The 21,742-nt window shown below is 35.7% G+C and overlaps 1 protein-coding gene across 5 annotated transcripts in view; it reads left to right on the top strand.

Annotated features, from left to right (window-relative positions):
* LOC106143420 (kinesin-like protein unc-104) overlaps window positions 1-21,742 on the top strand; it is an 84,653-nt gene that overhangs the window by 36,842 nt on the left and 26,069 nt on the right. For 3 of the 5 annotated variants that reach the window (XM_060948764.1, XM_060948761.1, XM_060948762.1), the window contains 10 exons: window positions 6,623-6,779; window positions 13,782-13,864; window positions 16,369-16,447; window positions 17,087-17,247; window positions 17,619-17,803; window positions 18,060-18,171; window positions 18,618-18,761; window positions 19,962-20,125; window positions 20,574-20,713; window positions 21,209-21,250. In XM_060948764.1, coding sequence (XP_060804747.1) covers window positions 6,680-6,779; window positions 13,782-13,864; window positions 16,369-16,447; window positions 17,087-17,247; window positions 17,619-17,803; window positions 18,060-18,171; window positions 18,618-18,761; window positions 19,962-20,125; window positions 20,574-20,713; window positions 21,209-21,250 — 1,210 coding nt within the window. In that variant the 5' untranslated portion in view covers window positions 6,623-6,679. Of the gene's footprint in view, window positions 1-3,449; window positions 3,579-6,622; window positions 6,780-13,781; window positions 13,865-16,368; window positions 16,448-17,086; window positions 17,248-17,618; window positions 17,804-18,059; window positions 18,172-18,617; window positions 18,762-19,961; window positions 20,126-20,573; window positions 20,714-21,208; window positions 21,251-21,742 lie in introns of those variants that run through there. The other 2 variants (XM_060948763.1, XM_013345498.2) reach the window with 2 other exon arrangements.

Here is a 21,742-nt window from a genome sequence, read left to right as displayed (position 1 = left end):
TTATTGTAGGTATTGGTACTGACGTAGGTAATAATGCGAACGCCTCTAACTACGATCATGGTCTCATTTGCGGTCGCATGAGGACAGGTTAATATTCTAAAGTAATTTGCTCTTAGGTAACATGATTAATTGCGAAGGAACATTTGAAAGGCTTCATTAGATAACGTTGTTATAACGTTTCTGTGCTTAAACTTAGGCGAGAATTCTTCTTCGTCCTAGCGTAAGTCCCGGTCACATTCACCTGTCTGGAGAGGGGGGTGCTCGTTTGGATTATGATCCTGGATAAAATAAAACTCTTAATTTCACGGCCAGATATTTATAGGATTGGATATTTATCTTTATAAGTATTTATCATATAATATAAGTAGTATCGTTGAGTTAGAATCTACATAAGTCTCGAACTTACTTCGAGGTAAACTCAATGTGGTGTGGTGGGATGCAGTTTCTTTCAACATCAAAATATACAAGGACTGTTATATGTTTCGTATCAATTCATAGGGATTGCATGTGTTCTGGGCAATATATACTCAAGTTTAATAAATTTAGTTGAAGGTCTATTGCTCGCTGCAAATGTCCTCCACAAGGATTATGTCGAGTGTGTTAAGCTGTGAACCCACTTGCGACACGACGCTATGCACAAAAATAAATATAAATCAGCTTAAAATTCAATTCCGCATCTCCTGTCAATACGTTGATTGTTCAAATGGAGATGTAATGTTCCAGTTTTTATGGTTCAAATTTAATTAACATGGATATTACCAGTAAATTCTCTCGATGTTACTATTTCTTTATATGACAATATAGGATAAAGATCATAAAGCATAATTAGTTAACAGTAAAAAATACTTCTTCGTATTTCGTAAACTAGCTTTAAATATATAAAAACTAAAACCTAAGAGAAATCAGAAGCGTCTCTGGCAATAGAGAAGAAAATAAAATAGCAAATCTTTAGTTTCAATACAATTACAGCAAATTTGATTACCTACTCGTAATAAACATGGTGTGTTCAGTGTGCCTCGAAGCTGAAGGTCGTGTGGGATCCAATTAATTGAAAATGTAAGTAGGAGGCCGTCCTTGAAATTCCTCGACGCAACTTCAATCTGTTTGTGAATTGTGACGCAAACATTATGATGTATAAGAAATAGATAATTATCTGCTTATCGTCGTTTCTTTTCATCATGACCTGACCGGTGATCGAGCTCGGGATCGTGTGAGGATGTTTGAACAGGAAGTCAAAAAGAAAAGATATCGTGAAATTTTTTATATTTGTATAGTTTCCGGAACTCTGTATCTTGGTGGTAACTAAATCATTTTTAATAAATTTCCTGACTTTTTTTATAATTCGCAGTAATGGGAAATTCTTTTTCTTCTTCTATTTATAATTGAATATACTTACTGAATTAAACGTTTGCTCATTACTTTCTAACATACATAATCATGGCAAACAATTAAACTTTTCCATTTGAATCAGTAAAGTAAACAAGTCGAGAAGTTTCAGGAGACGCACGAACGCCTACCCTCGCCTGGACCGCGTCGGGTCCTTCATAAACTTCTTTTATAGCCACATTACGTGTAACGCGAATACAAGCGATACCTTCGCCTAATATGGATTCAGAATCTTATGTTCTTAATATTTCCTATACGTCCTCTTCAAAATCTTTATCATATTCAATATCTTTATTGTATCAGTAAGAAGATTTTGCTATTTTATTTTATTTATTTATTGATTCTTTATTGTAACAATTACAATTTGTAAAGTACAATAGGCGGACTTAATTGAATTGAATGTTATATTCTTTTCTTTTAAGTGAAAGAAATTATTTTAGTAAATTGAACCCACGAGCATTCAACCGAAGCTAAAAAAACGCTTTGGCCCTTTCATAAAGTTATTTTTATAGTCACATTATGTGTAATGTGAACCAAGCGGCACTTCACTTAATATGGAGACAGGGCCGCGATACGATTCGTCGATACAATCTCGTTAGGACGATTGTCTGCAATATCGATACCTATATTGAAATTATCTTTATTATGTTCAATTACTGACTACTCATTTGATATTTTGTTGTTATTGTAGTAAGTCTTACCTTGTTATTTATTTACACAAAATAATATTCTCGTGATAACACTATTTGTGCCTATGTGTGCTTGTTGATAACTTAATCAGACTAAGTGCGAAGAGGTGGGTATAGCGTGTTTTATGTTTTATTTGCATTTGATTTATTAGTGCCGTGTGGTTCCCGGCACTATTACAAAAAAGAATAGGACCACTCCATCTCTTTCCCATGGATGTCGTAAAAGGCGACTAAGGGATAGGCTTATAAACTTAGGATTCCTCTTTTAGGCGATGGGCTAGCAACCTGTCACTATTTGAATCTCGGTTCTATCATTAAGCCAAATAGCTGAACGTGGCCATTCAGTCTTTTCAAGACTGTTGGCTCTGTCTACCCCGCAAGGGATATAGACGTGATCATATGTATGTATGTATGTTGATTTATTAATAAACTCAGTTATCGATAAATCCTTTATAAGCATCATTATCTATCTCTCACTAAATGTTCTACCAAATCTAATAACAATTGATAGCCCTGCAAAATTTATTAGCATTATGACGTTTCTTTCCCCATGTCTCGTCGTCTGTTCCGACATCCGTCTTTGAACAATCAATACACCCCATTGCGTCACAACTCACTGCTCAGTCAAATAAGTGCGTAGTTTGTTCAGTTCCTTGACCCACGCCGATTTAGGGGACATTTCGTGCCCTTCCCATACATACATTTTAATCGAGATTAAAGTCCGAGTTGCGTCATTCTTTTATATTGTAACAAAAATCTTTAAAAGTTAGCTATTTAAAACCGATGTAACCTATTTTGAGTTCTTGTCAAATATTCAAAGCAGGTTACCGATCAAGTTGATCAGCAAGCTGAAATCAGAGCGCGCGTGCTCTGAATGCCCTTAACGAGTTTCATTCCGTCTCCATTCAACCCTCCGACTCGTTTGCATTTTGAAATAGCCTGTCTGCCGTATTAGACATAATCCTCAACAATTCTGTTATGATCACATAGTTCTCCTCAGTAATACCAGTGAACGTTAGTATAATTCATATTGCCTAAAGCTTTTAAACAAACAGCTTTTTTATGTGCATAAGTAGAAATGATGGGGTCTGTAATCGGAGGCATGACTTTCGCAAGTGGCGCCAACTCCCTCGATAGGGATGGATGACATCTGAAAAATTGCAGTTTGAATTAGATAAGACGTTGTAGAAGTGGTCTTAGAGAATTGTCGGACAGTTGAAATGGTCAGGTTTGTATGATGTTATTTGCGGTGGTGGTCGTATGCGCGGCGGCCGCCTCGCGCAGCACGGCGTTAGATCGAAGGCTTCGCTTCGAGCCAGGCGCATGCGCCACTGCGGCGACTTCGCAATCTCCGTCGCCGGCCCGCAGTCGCACCGCGCACCCGTTCGCGACGCAACATGTCGCCAGCTGCCACTTGACGGAGCCACTAGCTCTCAACACCTGGAAAACAAAAGTGCAAACTCGAGTCAGTTCCACTACTTCTCGCAAACGCAACAGACTCGGGTAAGTTCGTAGCGGCCACCGTCGTCCCGCTTTGGGCTGCGGCAGAGTGCAGTGTCCAAGGTTACGTTCTGAGAGCTTTTCCGGATACCGATCTGGAATATCTGAATCGGGGGTGCCAGAGGGCGCTAGTGTGCGCCGTGAGTCATCTCTGCGACACGTTTTCATGGCCGCCCCTTCGATCTCGCGTAGTTAAGTAGGTATTCCTCGGAAGATTATTGCAGTGCTGATTACGTAAGTGCTTTGGTAGTGCAGCGGCCGTGGTGCCTACACTTTCAACTGTACTCGGTGAGCACTCGACCGCGACCAATTACAGCACGCGAGGATTGTTTTCAGGAAAACATTCACCATTTTGTACGCGAATCTTGTGCCGTCGAGTGCGTTCGTAAAAAACAACGGTATTCCTATCTTCGCAATGAGATCTCCTGTTTTTGTGTTATCCTTGAACAAATTAAATGATCTATGTGATATTGTTATTGCGTTGTGGATGTGATTCTCGGATTGTGTGTGCGTGTGTTGGTTCTTTATTACATAATACGTCGTTAGTGGCGCAGGTATCGATATTATTATTATCCATTATACTTAATTGCAAAATCTCTTTGTTTTATTACGTTTCCAATTGCTAAATTGTATTTAAAAATTACTGAATAAAATAAACTTTCTTAATTGGTTTTGAGATAAATATTGAATCGCTAACGGAAATTACGTGCGAGTTGTTGTTACTCGTAGATCTTGATGAGAAAGTATTCATTACCAGATTAAAAAGCTATCTGAGATGCAAGATTGCTCAAAAATAATAGATCTACTTTACTGTTGATACTGTACGGATAATTTAACTAAATAACATTCACTTTTCCGTTATTTATTTATAGTTTACGTACAAAACTGTAAGTTAATTTTAAATCATGAATGAGGAATTAATATAAATTAATAAGAGATTTCGTTGTTATTTCTTTGCACAGTAAGAGTAAAAAACCTTTTTAACCGCAAGTTTGCGGTTGTTTGGTATGGTTCGTGGCAAGCAGGGTTTTATTTTGGGATACTTAAATCTTTAATAACAAATATGCGAGAAAAGCAGTTTTTTCTTCATAATTTTATTTATTTGTTTTGGTATTGTGTGCCGCGGTAGAAATAAGGGAAGCCTCAAGTATCTCTTAGTTAGTTAACATTTTAAGTGGAAAATCTTGTTTCAAAATTTTATTAATTCTTTGTAAATCAAAACACAACGGTAAACTAAATTTAAGTTATAGTTAAAAGTATATATCTATCACATTTGTGATCGCACGCGCAGCCGCAGCCGCCATATTGGTCAGTCGGCTGACCGTGAAGTACAAACGGGATTTTGGCCAACGAATCTTTTTGTATGGAAACATTAAAGCAGTTACATTCCACTAACACTTTTTTTGCTTGTGTTTTAACGGTGTATTATTGTATTTTTTTTTGTCGAGTTGAGTAGATTTTCGGCCAGTCTTATTACTTGTGCAGTGTTGTTGTTGTCATTCCTGTTGTTTGTCGGATTCCTTCTTAACCAAATAGGTCCCAGATTTACGCATGTGTACACTTTTGTGTCACTTATTATTATTTACTGTTTTGACCATTTTCATCGGATGGCACAGATTAAATCGATAACAAAGATGTAGGTAATATTTTTGTGTAAGAGTTAAACACTTACCCAAAATGTAAGGTTACTCTAAATCTACCATCCGGTAATTTTTTTTTCAAAATCACGGAGTACTTACACTTAACTGTCCAAAAGGCAACATATTTTGATTCAGTATTTTCACATTCAGTGCAAGTGTTTTCCGACATACTAATTTATGTATAAATTATTACTTGTATATTTTAATTTAATCAATCGTTATTCCTTAAAATCATAAAGTCAGAAATCAAACATAAAAAGATTTTACAAAATTATAGGTTTATAGTATAAATGGTATAGTAAGTATGTTTATTATACACTATTATTATCACCTACACAAAGGTTCTCTGCTTAACCCAATAGTAGACTGTTAGATAATGCTATTAAAATTAAGTCCGCCTATTTTACTTTACAAATTGTAATTGTAACAATAAAAAATAAATAAATAAAATTTTAATAAACACACGACACAATAAACCAAGAATAGTCACAAAAACGAAGACCAAAATAAAACACCCGAAAAGATAATCGTAACAAATCGCGAATGGTGCCATTAACACTACGACAGGCTATTCCCACGAAAATGTGGGCATTTGCAGCAATTCCCCTACATTGGTATAATTGGTGCAAATTGCCTGGTAAAGGTCCGGCTCTGAAGTCTTAGAGTTTGAACGGCCCTCCCACGCGCCGTCATTATTGCTCTTTCTGTGTCGCTTTTAATGAGTATTCCCTTGTTTCTAAGTGTCGCTGTGTTCTTTAATGGATTTTTTTAGGTTTACTGTGGCCTTTGACAATGTAGCTTTACCGTTTGAGGACAATTCCATCATTGACCGTGGTCTTCCAAACTTCTGCCTCTGTCTACCTTTAGGAATATAGACGTGATTTATATATGTATATTCATGAACATATGCACATACATCCGCGATGAATTATATATATAAGTGGCAAATTCATACGTAACATACAAACGCTTTTTACTCCGATTATGGAAATGCTCGATTATGTCGAGTTGACAGCATAAACTGACTGGAATAAACTATGTCTGACCGAACTATTAATATAAACTTGGTATATTGTTCATGTTTCCTCTTCATGATTTTAAAACTACTGAATCTATTTCCATCTAACTTTGCTTAGAACTGAAGGTAAAGTAAAAATGTCGACATAGAGGCTATTATTATAAGAAAAATATTGTCAAAATAACTATTTTTCTGAAAAATATCCACTTTCTTTACCAAAAAAAAAAAATGAAGCATTAACAACTGCTGATAAAAAATCGATGGAGACTTTACACTACTTGATGGCTGTAGTTTCCATAATATCTATTTATCTTTCTGGGAATTTACGAATCAACTTTAATGATTTGTGCCATTCACAAAAAAAAATAACCATTACGTTTCTGCCCCAGGCGCTGAACCGTCTTCGTACCGATGTGCTAAAGGCTGTGTTGGAGTAATCAGCAGCCATGTCGTCGGTGAAGGTGGCGGTGAGGGTCCGCCCCTTCAACTCCAGGGAGATCGCCAGGGAGTGCAAGTGCATCATTGAGATGACTGGGAACACTACAAGTAAGTTCATATTTAGTCACCAACTTTGATTTGACTTTGCCGTGTGGTTCCCGGCAGCAATACAAAAAAGAATGGGACCACTTCATCTCTTTCCCATGGAATGTCGTAAAAGGCGACTAAGGGAGAGGCTTACATACTTGAGATTATTTTTTAGGCGATGGGCTAGCAACCTGTCACTATTTGAATCTCAATTCTATCTTAAAGCCAAATAGCTGAACGTGGCCTATCAGTCTTTATAAGACTGTTGGCTCTGTCTACCCCGCAAGGGATATAGATGTGATTATATGTATGTATGAATTTGATTTAAGTATGTATGTCTTTTTATCACTTTGGTTATCCATTTAAGATACTAGTTGACATCCATTGTCAAGCCGTTAATATCCCGTCTCCTTCAGGAGAGTTGTTTACTTACTGGGGTAAACATAATCAACAAACATACAAACACATAGTAAATAGGGGGTTATACAAATTAAAACTGTAAGACAATGTGCCTTTTAGTTTAATAAATTATAATGCTGCAACTATACAATCAATGGACTTGATTTTCGACGATTCCACTCGCGCTTAAAAAAATGAGTTTCACTATACGACTCATTTAACACTCGCGGTGGGCTTTAATAGAATATTCGCATTGGCAATTCATCTGAACTGTAAACTAAAATTACGTCTTTTTCATTCAATGTTCAACCTTTTAGTCCAACGTCCAACCAATAAATCAAAATTAAGGCAACATCGCACTACCATTCAGAAATAGCTTTTCGTCATAATGAGGAGTGACGCTAACGGCGTAGTAAAGAGAACTTGCCCTTACTGCTTACATAATAAAGTCTGAATGAAACCCTTTTAAGAACCCTTAAGATTGATGAAAATTGATAGAGGGTAAATGCGCTTTTTATTTTTACATGACGCCGGATTAAATATATCCGTAGTTAAAGAAATTTTACTTGCATTATGAGGATGGAAATCAAATAAATTAAATGTAAATTATTCGTCATATGAAATAATTTTGTTAATTAAAAATTTATAATGAAAATATTTTCATTGTTGCAAACCTCTTAAGAAATATGGTCCATGTTGTTACATGAATTCTAGTGAACGACGCGTGATTAAAAAACTGTCATTAATTATATGCTATGAATGTTATGGTATTCCAAAAAAAAAAAATTCTCAATAAGTAAAAATATTTCAGTGGCTCTGAATGAAGAAAAGTTTATTGCATGCGACTTAGACCCATCGAAAAGGTCGCAGGCACGAATCCCTACAAAATCAAAAGAAGATTACAGTATTGTTGTTGGTGTTATAATAGCATACATTTACGTACCTACATACTTGTTCGACGCCGATAGCGTGGTCCTTTATGTGAGCAAGTATCAAGAAATCACCTTCCTATATCCAGTCACCGCGATACCGAACATACTGAAAATTTCAATCGATACAAATGTTATTACGTTCACTATAAAGTGTCCTTTGGGGCACCCGAGGGACAGTCTTGACATGTAAAATATCGGGGGTCGTATGCTGTCCCAATGTGTCCTTTTAACTCTAAACATGATTATTTATCGCCTATAAAACGGACTCCTGCTACTTTGTGTCGTAAACTTGTTAACAAAAATTACTTAGTTAAAAAAATATAGTGTTAGGTAACCTCATCTGATAAAGAGAAACATTATAATGTGGTATACTCATCTGATGTTGTTCCTTCTATATAAAAGGAAACTGGCTCCTTCATTATTGGCTGCAACAGAAACCATGGCGCAATGTCGCTTAAACTATAACGTACAGATAAATAACTTCGTTATTCGATTGGAAATTAGTTTTTCTGAGAAGAAATTCCCACGTAAGAGAAGACAGGTAGAGCCGATCTCAGATCTACGACATAATAGAAGATTAAATAAAATTATACCATCGGCCATTAACCTAAAATCCTACACATTAAATTAACAGCTGGTGTGTGAACTCAGCGCTTTGCGGCAGCAATTAAGGGCTGCTTACAATCGTAAAGCTGTATAGGCCACCCGCTAACAAGCTCAGCACCTCGTTATATTGCGTACGTGAAGCAGATGTGTCCAATTAATGTTACCTACGTTTTTATAGTTTCTTTTAACGTGCGGAAAGACCCGTGTTGTGTGACTCGAACCGACCAAAACCACACGGTGAACCAACACCAACCAATTACGTTTTACCGCGGTTCTATTCATCATGAGGCACAGCCCCTGGACTGTAAGGCTTTTAAATGCAAAAATATTTCCATTAAAGAAATTTCTTTTTGTGTCATAAGAGAAATTCTTTATCCCTTATGATAGCGCCAAAGCCAATAGTCACAGGAATTGTTAGGGATTAAGAGATATGCAAAGAAAATAATTTACAACCAAATATTTCAAAAATTTCCTCGCAATCTCTAATCGGGGTTTTAAATAATATTTATTAGCAGGATTATTCTTATTCAGATCTCGTTAGGTGCCTATCAAGCGGAGCTAAGCCACATTTTCAGGTTCATCGCTCAATGGGCACTGACGTCAAATAGGGCAGTACGCACGAGTAACAGTATCCATCACAAACATACGGGAGTTTATTAGGTTTTTGTAAAAATTTAATGTTCTGTGGAGATTGCAGAAAATTTACGAAGTATAAGGAAAATGAAGTGAAATTAGTGGGAGGTTACGTAGTTTTATGTATAGACTTACTATCCCCGGTGGGAAAGCCGTTGCTTGTGGTTATAGCACTCGCGGACTATATAAACGTTATAAATCGAAATAGTGTAAATTTCCAAAAAGTAAAATATAACCTTTATCCTTTTTAGTCCTCCTAGTTGTGAGATTGCGAAGAAAAAGAATTGATTTAGTGGATAAGGCGCGAAAAAGTAACAAAGAAACGAACTTATGAAGTCCCTTTCACATTATAATGTTATTTGTAAAGTTAGGATTTCTCTTCAGAAACACAATGAATAACACCTATCCCTACTACCGTTACATCATTATTCCGTGCGTCATATTTGTAGCATCCATTAATAACGGGGAGTGGAAAGATTGCGTAAATTATAGGGCTGTGTTACTGACAGTGAAACATCACTATCAAAATAATCAAAAGAAAACATTTCAATTGGCTAACTTTGAATATAAGTTATATCTATTTTCTTGACATCTGTAACATATTGTTTTTTTTTTCAATGCAAATTTCTTAAAATTTCTTTCATTTCGTAAATATTTTTTTCTATCCAGTTCTAGTTTGTCACAATCACAAATTTCATTGTTCATGCAGTATTTTTGAGTTATTAGAATTTTCCTCCTTATAATATAGGATGTTCTTCCATTATTCTTTCCTCGAAAGCCGCATTATTTACACATTACAATGAAATCTGGTCAAATGTTTTCTTCACCACCTGGCCACTTTCCACCGCTACCCTTGTAGTGAAAGCCGCAATGCGCCCCGATGGTCCGTAAACCACATTATGTCCCATAAACCTTGTCCATGGGCGCCCTACGCCCTCGTAAATCTCCGCGGGGGCCCTGGGCTGGCCTCACTGACTTCGCTCGATTTGATTAAATGAAGAGCTTTTGATGAGATGATATCGTATTGATTCTGATGTTATCAAACAGCTTGTGGTTTCTTTCGAGAAATGATTTTGAAAATAAATCTGTTCTATTCCGGTATATTAACGATAAATTAAATGATGTTTTTGACATTTCTCACCAGTTTTGTTGACATTTCTCACTACTCATTAACATCTAATCATATCATAACTTTTATAAAATTCAACAGGCTTTTTCATAAGTTAGGTATATAAAACACCATAACCCAATTAAACTAAAGCTGAAAAAGGAAATTATTAGAAACGTTTATTTTTCTTAATAAAGCTTGCTTATTTTAACTGTGTAGCCGTGTTATTAGGCGATACCCTTTTCAGATATTAATTATCCTCAAGAAATCAAGAAAGGGCTTCCTTTACTATTTTCTTCTTATTGACAAACCTTTCATTCAGTTTATCCTTAGTGTTGTTTTGTGTGGTATTTTTAAAGTATACAGGATGTTACATTATTGGTACAGGAAAAATACAAATCAGGATGTATGTATTGGTTCTTAGTAAAAGATTTCGCAGTGAATTTGTTTACTGTGAAAAAGCTTCAACGCACGCCACTGCCTAATGATTTGATGTTGCACAAAAATCTGTCCAATGGTTGTTAGGGTGTCCTGAATAAAAGTTTCCTACCGAATTTTATACCCCATTGCCCCTCTCGCCCTCTTTGTTAAATCGCCGCTATGACCTCTTCTGAGTCATTGTGCAGGTTCATTCATTGCTGAAAGTGTTCGTGGAATATAATTTGTAAACGGGCCGATGTTGTGAACTGCCTGAATGGCCTTTGTTTTGGTGTAATGAAGGAAAAATAATTGGGGCCCGAAACGCGGCTGTGAAAATGGCGAGCAATTACGAAGTAATTACACTGATTGAAGAAATTTATGATTTTCATCTTTATAATAAAGTTTTATTGTTATAAAGCAAATTAAAAAATGTAAATGTGTGTGGGAGTGTAGTTTGACCGCTATATAGGAAAGATGTCAAGCCTGGCTAGGTGCTTGGAAAACCGCGGTTTGCGCGTTTAAGAATACTAGCTGTTATTGGTTGACTGCGTGGAGATGTCGTCACAAACGTTTTCAAACAGTCGAGGCGTTCCATGTTTGAATTTGAACAAAGAACATCCCGCGTCGCCATGTTGAATGTGTCTACCCTATCTAGTGTTCGGCCTTGAAATACGGAAAGCTCATAGAAATGGGTAGGTATTCGTGTGACAGTTTCAGTAAGTTCCATCACAACGTTTCCTGTTTGAGTAGTCTCTCTCTGTAGATATTGTTGTAGTTATGCTGCATCACATTATATATTTATTGATGGTGATATGTATTTATTCAGAAACCTTGAGCAGACCGATATCGATGTAGTTACATATATATATATCTTCTTCTATGTTATAAACAATAAGGATATTTTTCTAAAACGTTACCCTGCTTCGCTGTTTTTATGAGAGCCGCACGCGATAACTCCTGTCGATCAATTTTGCAGGAAAAACCTTAGAAGTAAAATTAATATCGTGTCAACTATCAGGTCAATATCTGGGAAAAAGAGAATCTAATCGTATTAATAAAAAATAGTAACATTAATATATTTGTGTGCTTATAGATTCCTTATTGTATAAACTACAAATTTTTGGTATGGACTAAAATAAGTCATCATTATAATATTATTATAATCTTATTATAATGACATTTTTACCTCTTATGAAATACGTATTACTTGTTAATTTGGCTACCGTAATATCATTATTTGTACGTAAAAATTGTACTTGACTTTTCTAAATATAACATGCCGGAAAAATTTATGAAAGCTAGACTGTAATCGCCGAGTCATAAAAAGCAACATCAAAATATGGAGAACGCAGCACAGAAACTTGCCTCTCCATAAAATAAGGGAAATTTATATTAATCTTAATTTTTTCAATATGATATTCCCATGGTCGGATGCTCCGTTGTCTACGGTTGCTACACAATCCTGACGAATTTTTCTGATGAATATTTCATTGAAATTGCATACATACTCGTACCTACATGACGCCTCCTTTCCGGATACTACATTCCAGCGGATACCTAACTAAATCTTTCCACTTGCCAAGATCTCTTGAGTACCTTCATCGTTTGCTTCATCCACTTCATTATTTTGGAAAATTTGAAATGTGCTTAATTTGAAAAACAAAAGTACTTAATTGATATCCTTCTGTATTCACTGTAGTTTGATATTGTGTACTTACTATGCGTAGAAAATCTAATTGCAATTGCTACATACGTCAACAAACAAATATAACTGCATCTGAAGAGGCAGATGGAAGCGGGAGAGCACTCATAAAAAATATTTTTGTTAATTAAATAGGTTTAAGTAGGTAGTTGTGGAGTTTTTGTTAATTTTACAAGTATCACTCACTTACACCGCGCCTCCAGTCTGAATGTTAATAGATTTTAAAAATATTTTGAAGTTCAAAGGGATGTAATCAGTATCTTTGATTGTGATTCAACAATTAATATAGCTATCCTTATATTGTGAAAATGGACATACCAATTATGCTGTACTTTTGCTATCTTCATTTTCAAGAATTAATCAATACTGTAAAGTGAACAAAAAGGCATGCAAAACTAAAACTAAAAGTAATTTATTAAAAACCGTTCATAGCGGCGTATAATAAAAAAGCACTGTTTTACAAAACACACACAAAGAATGAAATGATAAAAGCAAATGCGATAAAAGTCATAGAAATACCAGGAAATCTACGATCCTATTTTTCTCAGTACATGTTAAAAGTTAGTAAAATATCTTTTGCTTATCGCTTGCAGTGTACTCGCAAGGTTTATAGTCGCGACGGCGCGGCGGCGACGGCGGTCGATACGTCGCGACGCTGCGTCCGCGACAAATGTTGAATGTATTAATTTGCCAGGATTTGTGCTATTTTTAGGATGAAAGAATGTTTATCGTCAATGGAAAGGGGAAAGGCCGTTTTAATTGATAAGGGATTATGGTGTTACATCTGTACAAAACGCAATATTTATGCACGGTGGCTTTAAATATAATAAAATTTAAGAATGACTTACGTAGGTACATGGGATTCCTCTTGTAGGCGATGGGCTAGCAACCTGATACTATTTGAATCTCAATTCCATGATACAGATCTCAAGGTATACAACTGAACGTGGCCTTTCAGTCTTTTCAAGACTCTTGGCTCTGTCTACCCCGCAAGGGATATAGAAGTGACTGATATGTGTGTATGTACATGGGAGTTTAAAATAGGATATAAAATTTCCGATAGTAATCCAATTTCAAAATCCAATCCAAAAACAATGGCATCAGCTGATCGCTAAATTTATCTGGAATGGCAAAAAATTTAAACAAATTTTAGGGATTAAACTTGCCTAGAAAGTGTGTAGTCTCTGGCTATTTCAAACAAAAATGTTTTCTCTTTGTTTCAGTAATACAAAACCCAAAGGCACCTCCCGGCACCAAAGACAGCGCTAAAAGCTTCAATTTTGATTTCTCGTATTGGTCTCACAACGTAAGTATTCAAATTGGTATACATATATTTTGCCTTTTCTTATTGTTATGTCCTTTCAGCATAAACAGTCACTTGCGGAGAAGCATGCCATTCATACAAACACAAACGAAACGATATTCTTGCATAGGTTATACTAAAAATGCATTGATTGTTGATTTGATAAATCTTTCATGATCTGTTGCCGCGTGACTCCCAATTGGCCATGGGAATTTTCATATTTAATAGTATGCAAGTTATTTTATTCTGGATTGTTAATTAAACTTAAAGGTAAAAAGGTAACTTATCAACAATTAGTTTTATGCAAGTTGAAATGAAGTCTATAAAACAGCGAAATCTTGCTCTGACAACATAAAAATGAAATCGGTATCTATACAACTACCTCTTAGCAGGTATACTCATAGAAAAGGCAGGATAATCTTGCTCCAGGAACATAAACATAACAAAAGTCTGTACTCAACTATTTCTAATATGAAACGGAAAATTACTTGCCGGTGTCTCGAGTCCCCTTTTACCCCAGGGAGGGTTCGTAATGGAAGTCTGTCTGTCATTATTGGTTTTGCATCAACTTCCTCAAACAACGATGCAGCGGCTAAATTGACTTTCTTGACGGGAAGTCTGTATCACAGAGCGCTGTATGGACGCTCTACGCAGCGCCGGCGATATTGCTCTGTGAGTGATCAAGCATTTTTTTAGAAGTAAGCCACTGCCGTATAAAACTATTTATTATATGTATGGATACCTGGTGATTTTTAATTTTCATGTTTCGAGAAGTTATGAGGCAAGATTTAACAAAAAAATATATGCTAATTAGAAGTAAGATAGTTTCATAGTGGAAAAATGAGATAAAATTTAAGTGTCATTTTGCTTTGAGTTTGTAAAGGTAAATTATTGAACAACCATAACAGCCTAATCTAATTTTGTTATGAGCAAAATAAAGCCATATTCATCACAGCAAAATCGATCGATGACCGACGCCGCTTCACTGATGGGCTGAGGTAATAAGATTTCCCGCCAATCGCACCGTTTTGGACCGACGCCATATTGGAATTAGCCGCGTGCGATTATCAGATTATAGGTCTACTATATCTATGGTTTCAGTATGAAAAAGTTTAAGAGTTTTCCAAACACTATGTAACTCACACATTTATCAATTAAATTTTCATTATGTGTTGACAAGACACAATCAATGCAGCTTTTCACAATTCCTTTTGGAAAGAAGGGAAAAGAAAAGAACCACCACCTGATGACCTGATAACTTTAATTGATATTTTAAGACAAAAGGTAGTTTTTAGTTCTTTGTCCAAGAAAACGGTAGCTTTTTTATAGTTGCTTCAAATTTTATCTTTTTATGAAATTTTCAAATTAAAACCTTATATTTTGTCCAATAGCTGTTATATTTCTGCAAACATATTGCCAATATGTAATTGCAATACTAGTTGCGGTTTCTGTGTGAGCTCCATCTGCCGCAGCGCTGTCACCGCACATTGCCAATCGGTTTTGTGTTTAAGTTAGACACGTGCCGTCTATTACAAACCACGGACATTTGTGGTTTTGGTTTCCATTTGGGTTATCAATAAAGGGGTTTATATATCTACAATTTATTTTACGGTGTAATTATGAAAATTAATACGATCATGTTTTATTCCCGCCAAACTAAATTTAAAGGTGTAATTAAGATAGATATTGCACGTAAAATTAAACAAATTTATCCTAAGCTTATGTTAAGGTAATGTACAAAAGTCGGCCTTATAGCATTATGCATTTTTTTCCAGGCAACCACAAGTTGTCAATAAGTGGTAAACTATCTAACTTACCCAAAAAAAAAAACGAATCAAAAGTTATAACACAACTCAGACGTAGTTACAATCGGTGAAAATGTCATATTTTTTCTCCCAGATACTTCTTGAAAAATCTTACTAAAAGTGAACAGAACCAACAAGTGATTTGCTTAAATTAACCTAAAAGCAAAAAGCTTTGACTCCATTTGCAATTCCAATGATGATAGGGAGTCCTAATGGTATTAAAATTAATTCGGCAACGACGTTGCAGAATTAGATTTTATGGTATATCTTACTTTAATTCCATGGATTATTGTTATATTTTGTTATGATATTGGCGCCATCTGGCAGTCGCGCCATTGATTAAATAATAGTTGTAGATTAGCCTAATATAAATTTAACCCTTCTCATTAATAAACATGATTGTTAAGTATCTCGCAGGAAAATAATTCGGGCATTAATTTCGTTACAGGAGTTAATTTTTTAGACCACTATACAAAGTAATAAGACGAGAGTTACACGATCAGTTTTGCGTCAGTCTTGTCTAACGTAAGTTTTATCAGTCTGCTGTCAGTCTTAGACTGAGCGTGTAACTGTGTTTTTGTTCCCTCATTCTGGTATCAATCTGACGGACCAAATTGATGAACTGAACTGATGGTAAACTGATCGTGTAACCCTTGTCTAAATTTTAACATTTCTTCTAAATGTCATTTGTTTTGTTGACAGCCAAATGATCCAGAATTCTCCTCCCAAGTTATGGTGTATAAGGACATCGGAGAGGAGATGCTTCAACATGCTTTTGATGGTAAGTTTTTTCAAGTTCTCAAGACTGTTGGCTCTGTTATCTCGCAAGGGACATAGACGTGATTATATGTATGTACATATTTATCAACTCACAGCTATTGAAAAGATTTAGGCTAAAATTTAATTTACACCTTGATAATCATGGAGTATTTCCAAATTCCCAGGAGAACCGTCATGAATTCAAAGATTATCAAATACCGCCAAATTAAAATTAAATAAATGAGCAATTAAAAATTATAGTGCACAGTTACAACAAAAGATATAAGCGAAACTACTTACTTAGCCGAGTCATAACATGAATTAATGAAGTTGATTATGAAACAAAGGTAATAATATAACGATTCACGTGTTACATACAAAACTACATACCTCGTTATTTATGCGTTTGTGTACCATTACCGCTGTTATGCGTGATTGGGTAACGGACAACAGAAATCTGAATAATACATACATGAGCGTGGCCAATCAGTCTTTTCAAGACTGTTGACTCTGTCTACGCCGCAAGGGATATAGACGTGAATATATGTATGTGTGTATTAAATTTCCACTGCGGGCGATTGTACCTCTACCAAGTTGGGAGTTAAAGCCATATGGCATTTCAACATTTTAGTATGACATCTAACCCTCTTATTTGATACAGGGTACAACATATGCATATTCGCGTACGGGCAGACCGGCGCGGGAAAGTCCTACACGATGATGGGCCGCGGGGAAGAGGGCCAGGAGGGCATCATACCGCAGATCTGTAAAGACCTGTTCCGAAGGATCAGGCAGACCACCTCTGATGACCTCAAATATTCGGTAAGATATCATACATACATATATACACAAATCACGCCTCTTTCCCGAAGGGGTAGGCAGATACCACATCCCTCCACTTGCCACGATCCCTGCATACTTCTTTCGCTTCGTACACATTCATAACTCTCTTCATGCAAGTCGATTTCTAGACCAGACCTTTTGATATCAAGATATCATTATTCTTGCAAATTTATAACATGTATATCCTGTAGATTTGCTAATAAAATGAGAAGATAATGTAAAGAAAATCTGCCTTCGATAGTTGATCGTCATGTTGGCTTCTATTCCTTGTCTTAAGATAGGTTTAAAAATTATTATTAACCTTTAAAACTTTGCCTTTTTCTTATGTTAATGCTGTAATAATCCGTTAGGTGGAAGTATCCTATATGGAGATATACTGCGAACGGGTCCGCGATCTGCTGAACCCTAAGAACAAGGGGAACCTCCGAGTGCGCGAACATCCGGCCCTGGGACCCTATGTGGAAGACCTCAGCAAGTTGGCTGTCACCTCCTTCCAAGACATCAATGATCTTATCGACGAGGGCAATAAGGCCAGGTAAGCATCGTCATTATCAGATGTAAACGACAGGTTAATTTTAAAGATCAATTTTAGACTAAATTTAGTCAAATTATTTTTTTACTAAATTTAGTCACATTAATTTTTGACTAAATTTAGTCAAATTAATTTTTGACTAAATGTAGTCAAATTAATTTTTGACTAAATTTAGTCAAATTAGTTTTTGACTAAATTTAGACTATATGTGATAAATCAACTGTCTGTGAATAATATTACTTCTTTTTCTTCCCTGCAGGACGGTGGCTGCTACTAACATGAATGAGACGTCGTCACGCTCGCACGCGGTCTTCACTATATTCTTCACCCAGCAGCGCCATGACGTCACTACCAATTTGACCTCCGAAAAGGTATATCGGTGATTTAATAACAAAAAAAGGGAGTTTAAAAACAAAAATCAAAGGTATTGAAAGGAAATGTAGGTGATAATCGTACGGGCAAAGGTTCGGCCTAATATCGGAGGATGACTACGAAAATAAGCAAATCATCATCGTTCTGACGTTTCTACCAGTCGCGTTCTACCTGCGCAGGAGTCCAATGTTTACCGTTGCACACGGTGCAGAAGTAACAAAAATAGATACCCAATTAAATTCTTTTTTCTTCTTGGGGAGGAGTCCGGGTTGCACCTTTGAACCATAATCATAGATTAGCCAAGTTAGGTTTTTACGCTATTGACTCCCATCTGACCTACGCAACCTTTGCAATCGAACCTTACCCCTTTGCATCATGGCAAATTACCCATTCAACTGACCAATTTAATTAATGACAAGTTACATATTCCCATTTATATTTATAGGTGTCAAAAATATCCCTCGTGGATTTGGCGGGGTCCGAGCGCGCAGACTCCACGGGCGCGAAGGGCACTCGCCTTAAAGAGGGCGCCAACATCAACAAGTCTCTCACCACGCTCGGGAAGGTCATATCGGCACTCGCTGAGATCGTAAGTTACTTATTTATACTTTATTACTTTTAAAAATGAACTTTAAATGGGATGAATGCTTAATGCCATATGGCATTCTCTGACATACATTTGAAACAAAAGAACTTCATTGACAGTTAAATTGGTTGGAATTTTTGATCAAGATATCACTCAACAGTTTTAGATATTGAAATATAAGTTGTAAGGATATTTTTTTAAGATTTCAACTTACCTTATTTTAGGTTTGGAATAAATCATAGTTTATGGTCATATGGTGTTTGTTATATTGTGTTATTTTTTTTAATATCGGTAAGAACATTTCTAATTGTTTTTATAAAGGATACGAGTACCTTTACTTTTTCTCCCTTAACATATGTTTTTTTAATTAATTATATTTTGTCAATATATTTTACAAAAAATACACGCAGCTATAAACACCCACAACACAACATTGTATATTGAATTTTTTCAATCAATCTGTCGCCAGTTTGGTTTCACTCTTATGTTAATATACTTTAACACTTATACAGTAAGACATATTTGTACATATCACGATTTTACGCCATAATACAAATCATCACCTACTGAAATCTTCACAAAAAATTTTTACAAACAATACTACTTTATTAATATCATTTTAACATACATTCACTTTTCTTCTTTTCATCTTTTGACCATGTAACTGGCTATGATTTCAACTCATGTTTGACCACTTATTTTCACTGCCTTTCTTATATTTGGAAAAATATCTAGTCGGTAAGTTCAGTTCGTATTTTCAAAGGCTTTTCATTTACACCTTTTTGAAGACACCCATTTTTTTGTAATCATTAAAATTCGTTACATTTCAGTTTTTCAATTGTTTTTTTTTTCTTTTTGCCTAAAATACAAACGCTGAAATACTTCCCTGCCTTGCATTGATATATCATCAGCCTCCTTATTTACAAACCTTGAATATGCATATGTTTTTCCTACCCTTTCTTTCTACCACTTCCGTTATCTTAAAAGTTAAAGGGAGAGGGAAGATAAGACATATGGTTTATCAACGTTTGTGATCGAAGTCTCAGTTTAGTTATGAGCATTATCACAAATTTCTGTTACCTATAAAACGAAAACGCTGAAATCCTTCTGTCCGTTGGTATCACAAGGTCGCTTAAGAGCACATCATAAATCAAAATATTGTTCATAATCATTTTATTGATGTTATTTTTAATCATTAACAAGGCTTCAAAGAGCAAGAAGTCGAAGAAGGCAGACTTCATCCCGTATCGTGACTCTGTCCTGACGTGGCTACTTCGGGAGAACCTCGGCGGGAACTCCAAGACCGCCATGATAGCTGCCATATCGCCAGCTGACATCAACTTTGATGAGACGCTTAGTACACTCAGGTAAAATTATAAACCCATTCCTCGATAATATTTTATATTTATTTTATTTTTTATACTTTAAAAAATAAAATTTGGGTAAACGCTAGGAGGAAGAAGAAGACGAAATACAGTTTGACCACATTATGGTTAAAAGAATGGTCATGTCATTTCGGGAGTTGAATTTGGTATTTTATCTTCTCCTTGGGAACATTAAAGACAAAAGCACTTATATGTAGTCCTTTAGAATTTATTGTTTTAAGTTAATTTATAAGAAGCCACTATATGAGACATGACAAAGCAATACCTTAGTCTGTAAACACATGTTAACATTTAGACCAAAGGGATAACTTAAGAGCATATTAATTGATTCTCTAATGGTCATGAGGTCCTGATTCCATAATTGACTATACCTACACTGTCTGAATTATGGTATAAATGTGCAAAGGTCCAATAGAATCTATTGTGACAGATATGCCGACCGCGCCAAGCAGATAGTCTGCAAAGCCGTGGTCAACGAGGACGCCAATGCGAAACTCATACGCGAACTCAAAGAGGAGATCCTCAAATTACGAGAGCTGCTCAAGGCTGAAGGCATCGAGGTCGAAGAAGGTATGTTACCAATTTAAAACCTTAATGTTACCCAGCCGTAATGGCCGACACTTCAATCGGTGAGATGAACATGTAAATGAAATCCGAAAAAATCGCGATAATCACGTCCTTTATTTAAGAGTTAAATAGTGAAACGGATAGCTTATGTCCATTTTTAAATATGTCTTAGTTTATTTTCAATGTTTGTTTATGCATGATAAAGAAATATAGATGCGTTTGTTTGTTGTTCAAACGGTTCGATGAGTACAATTTGATGACGTGTTAAACGAGCCTTAAGGTGTAAATAGGAGAAATAAAAAATCAATTGATCTGTCGGCCTGGGCAAAAAGATTGCGTTGTGCCCTATGTCTAGGATGTTTAGTCGTCATGTGACCCAATAGACCGTCTTGTGAGTGTGTGCATAGTGGTTACCAAGCTAGTTGAAACGCCACAACGTTTATTTCTATTTCCTAATACTAAAACTTAACTTTTGTTTCCAAAACCAACACGAACTAGGACCAGATGGTAGAGTCGTTTATGAAAAGAAAGAACCTGCCAGTAAGTAAATTGAATAAAGAGGCTTGCGCATTTTGCATCTGTACACTAGGGTGGAGCGTTATTTTTTTTTTTCGAATTTGGAAATGGTACTAGTGCCAAAAGTTGTTACTTGTGATTAGATTTAAAACTGTATAATTAAATTTCTTGATTTGTTTTTGGAAATACTGCCCCAAGCTCCCCGCAATTACGAAATAGTACACTTTTTAGACAATATTTTAAGTTTGCTGTAAGTAGTCAAATAAAACGGTAAGTTTATTATAAAACGTTTATTTACTTATTAACTATCAGAACTTAAGTAATAATAATAATATATCACTAAAAATGGCAATTTATGAAAATTTACTTTACAGTTACATAGTATAAAAAAATGTGAAATCAATGCGTTTTGTAATCTTTTTTAGTTTCGAAAACTGGCATTATTTTTCGAGATAGAAGGCGGGTTCTTATGAAACCATCTCTCCTGATCTGACCACATACAGCAGCAGAAGCCTC

This window comes from Amyelois transitella, chromosome 17 (genome assembly GCF_032362555.1).
Source record: "Amyelois transitella isolate CPQ chromosome 17, ilAmyTran1.1, whole genome shotgun sequence".
NCBI classification, from domain to species: Eukaryota; Metazoa; Arthropoda; class Insecta; order Lepidoptera; family Pyralidae; genus Amyelois; species Amyelois transitella.
Note: the sequence above shows the minus strand (reverse complement) of the source record. Positions and strands in the feature narration are given on the sequence as shown.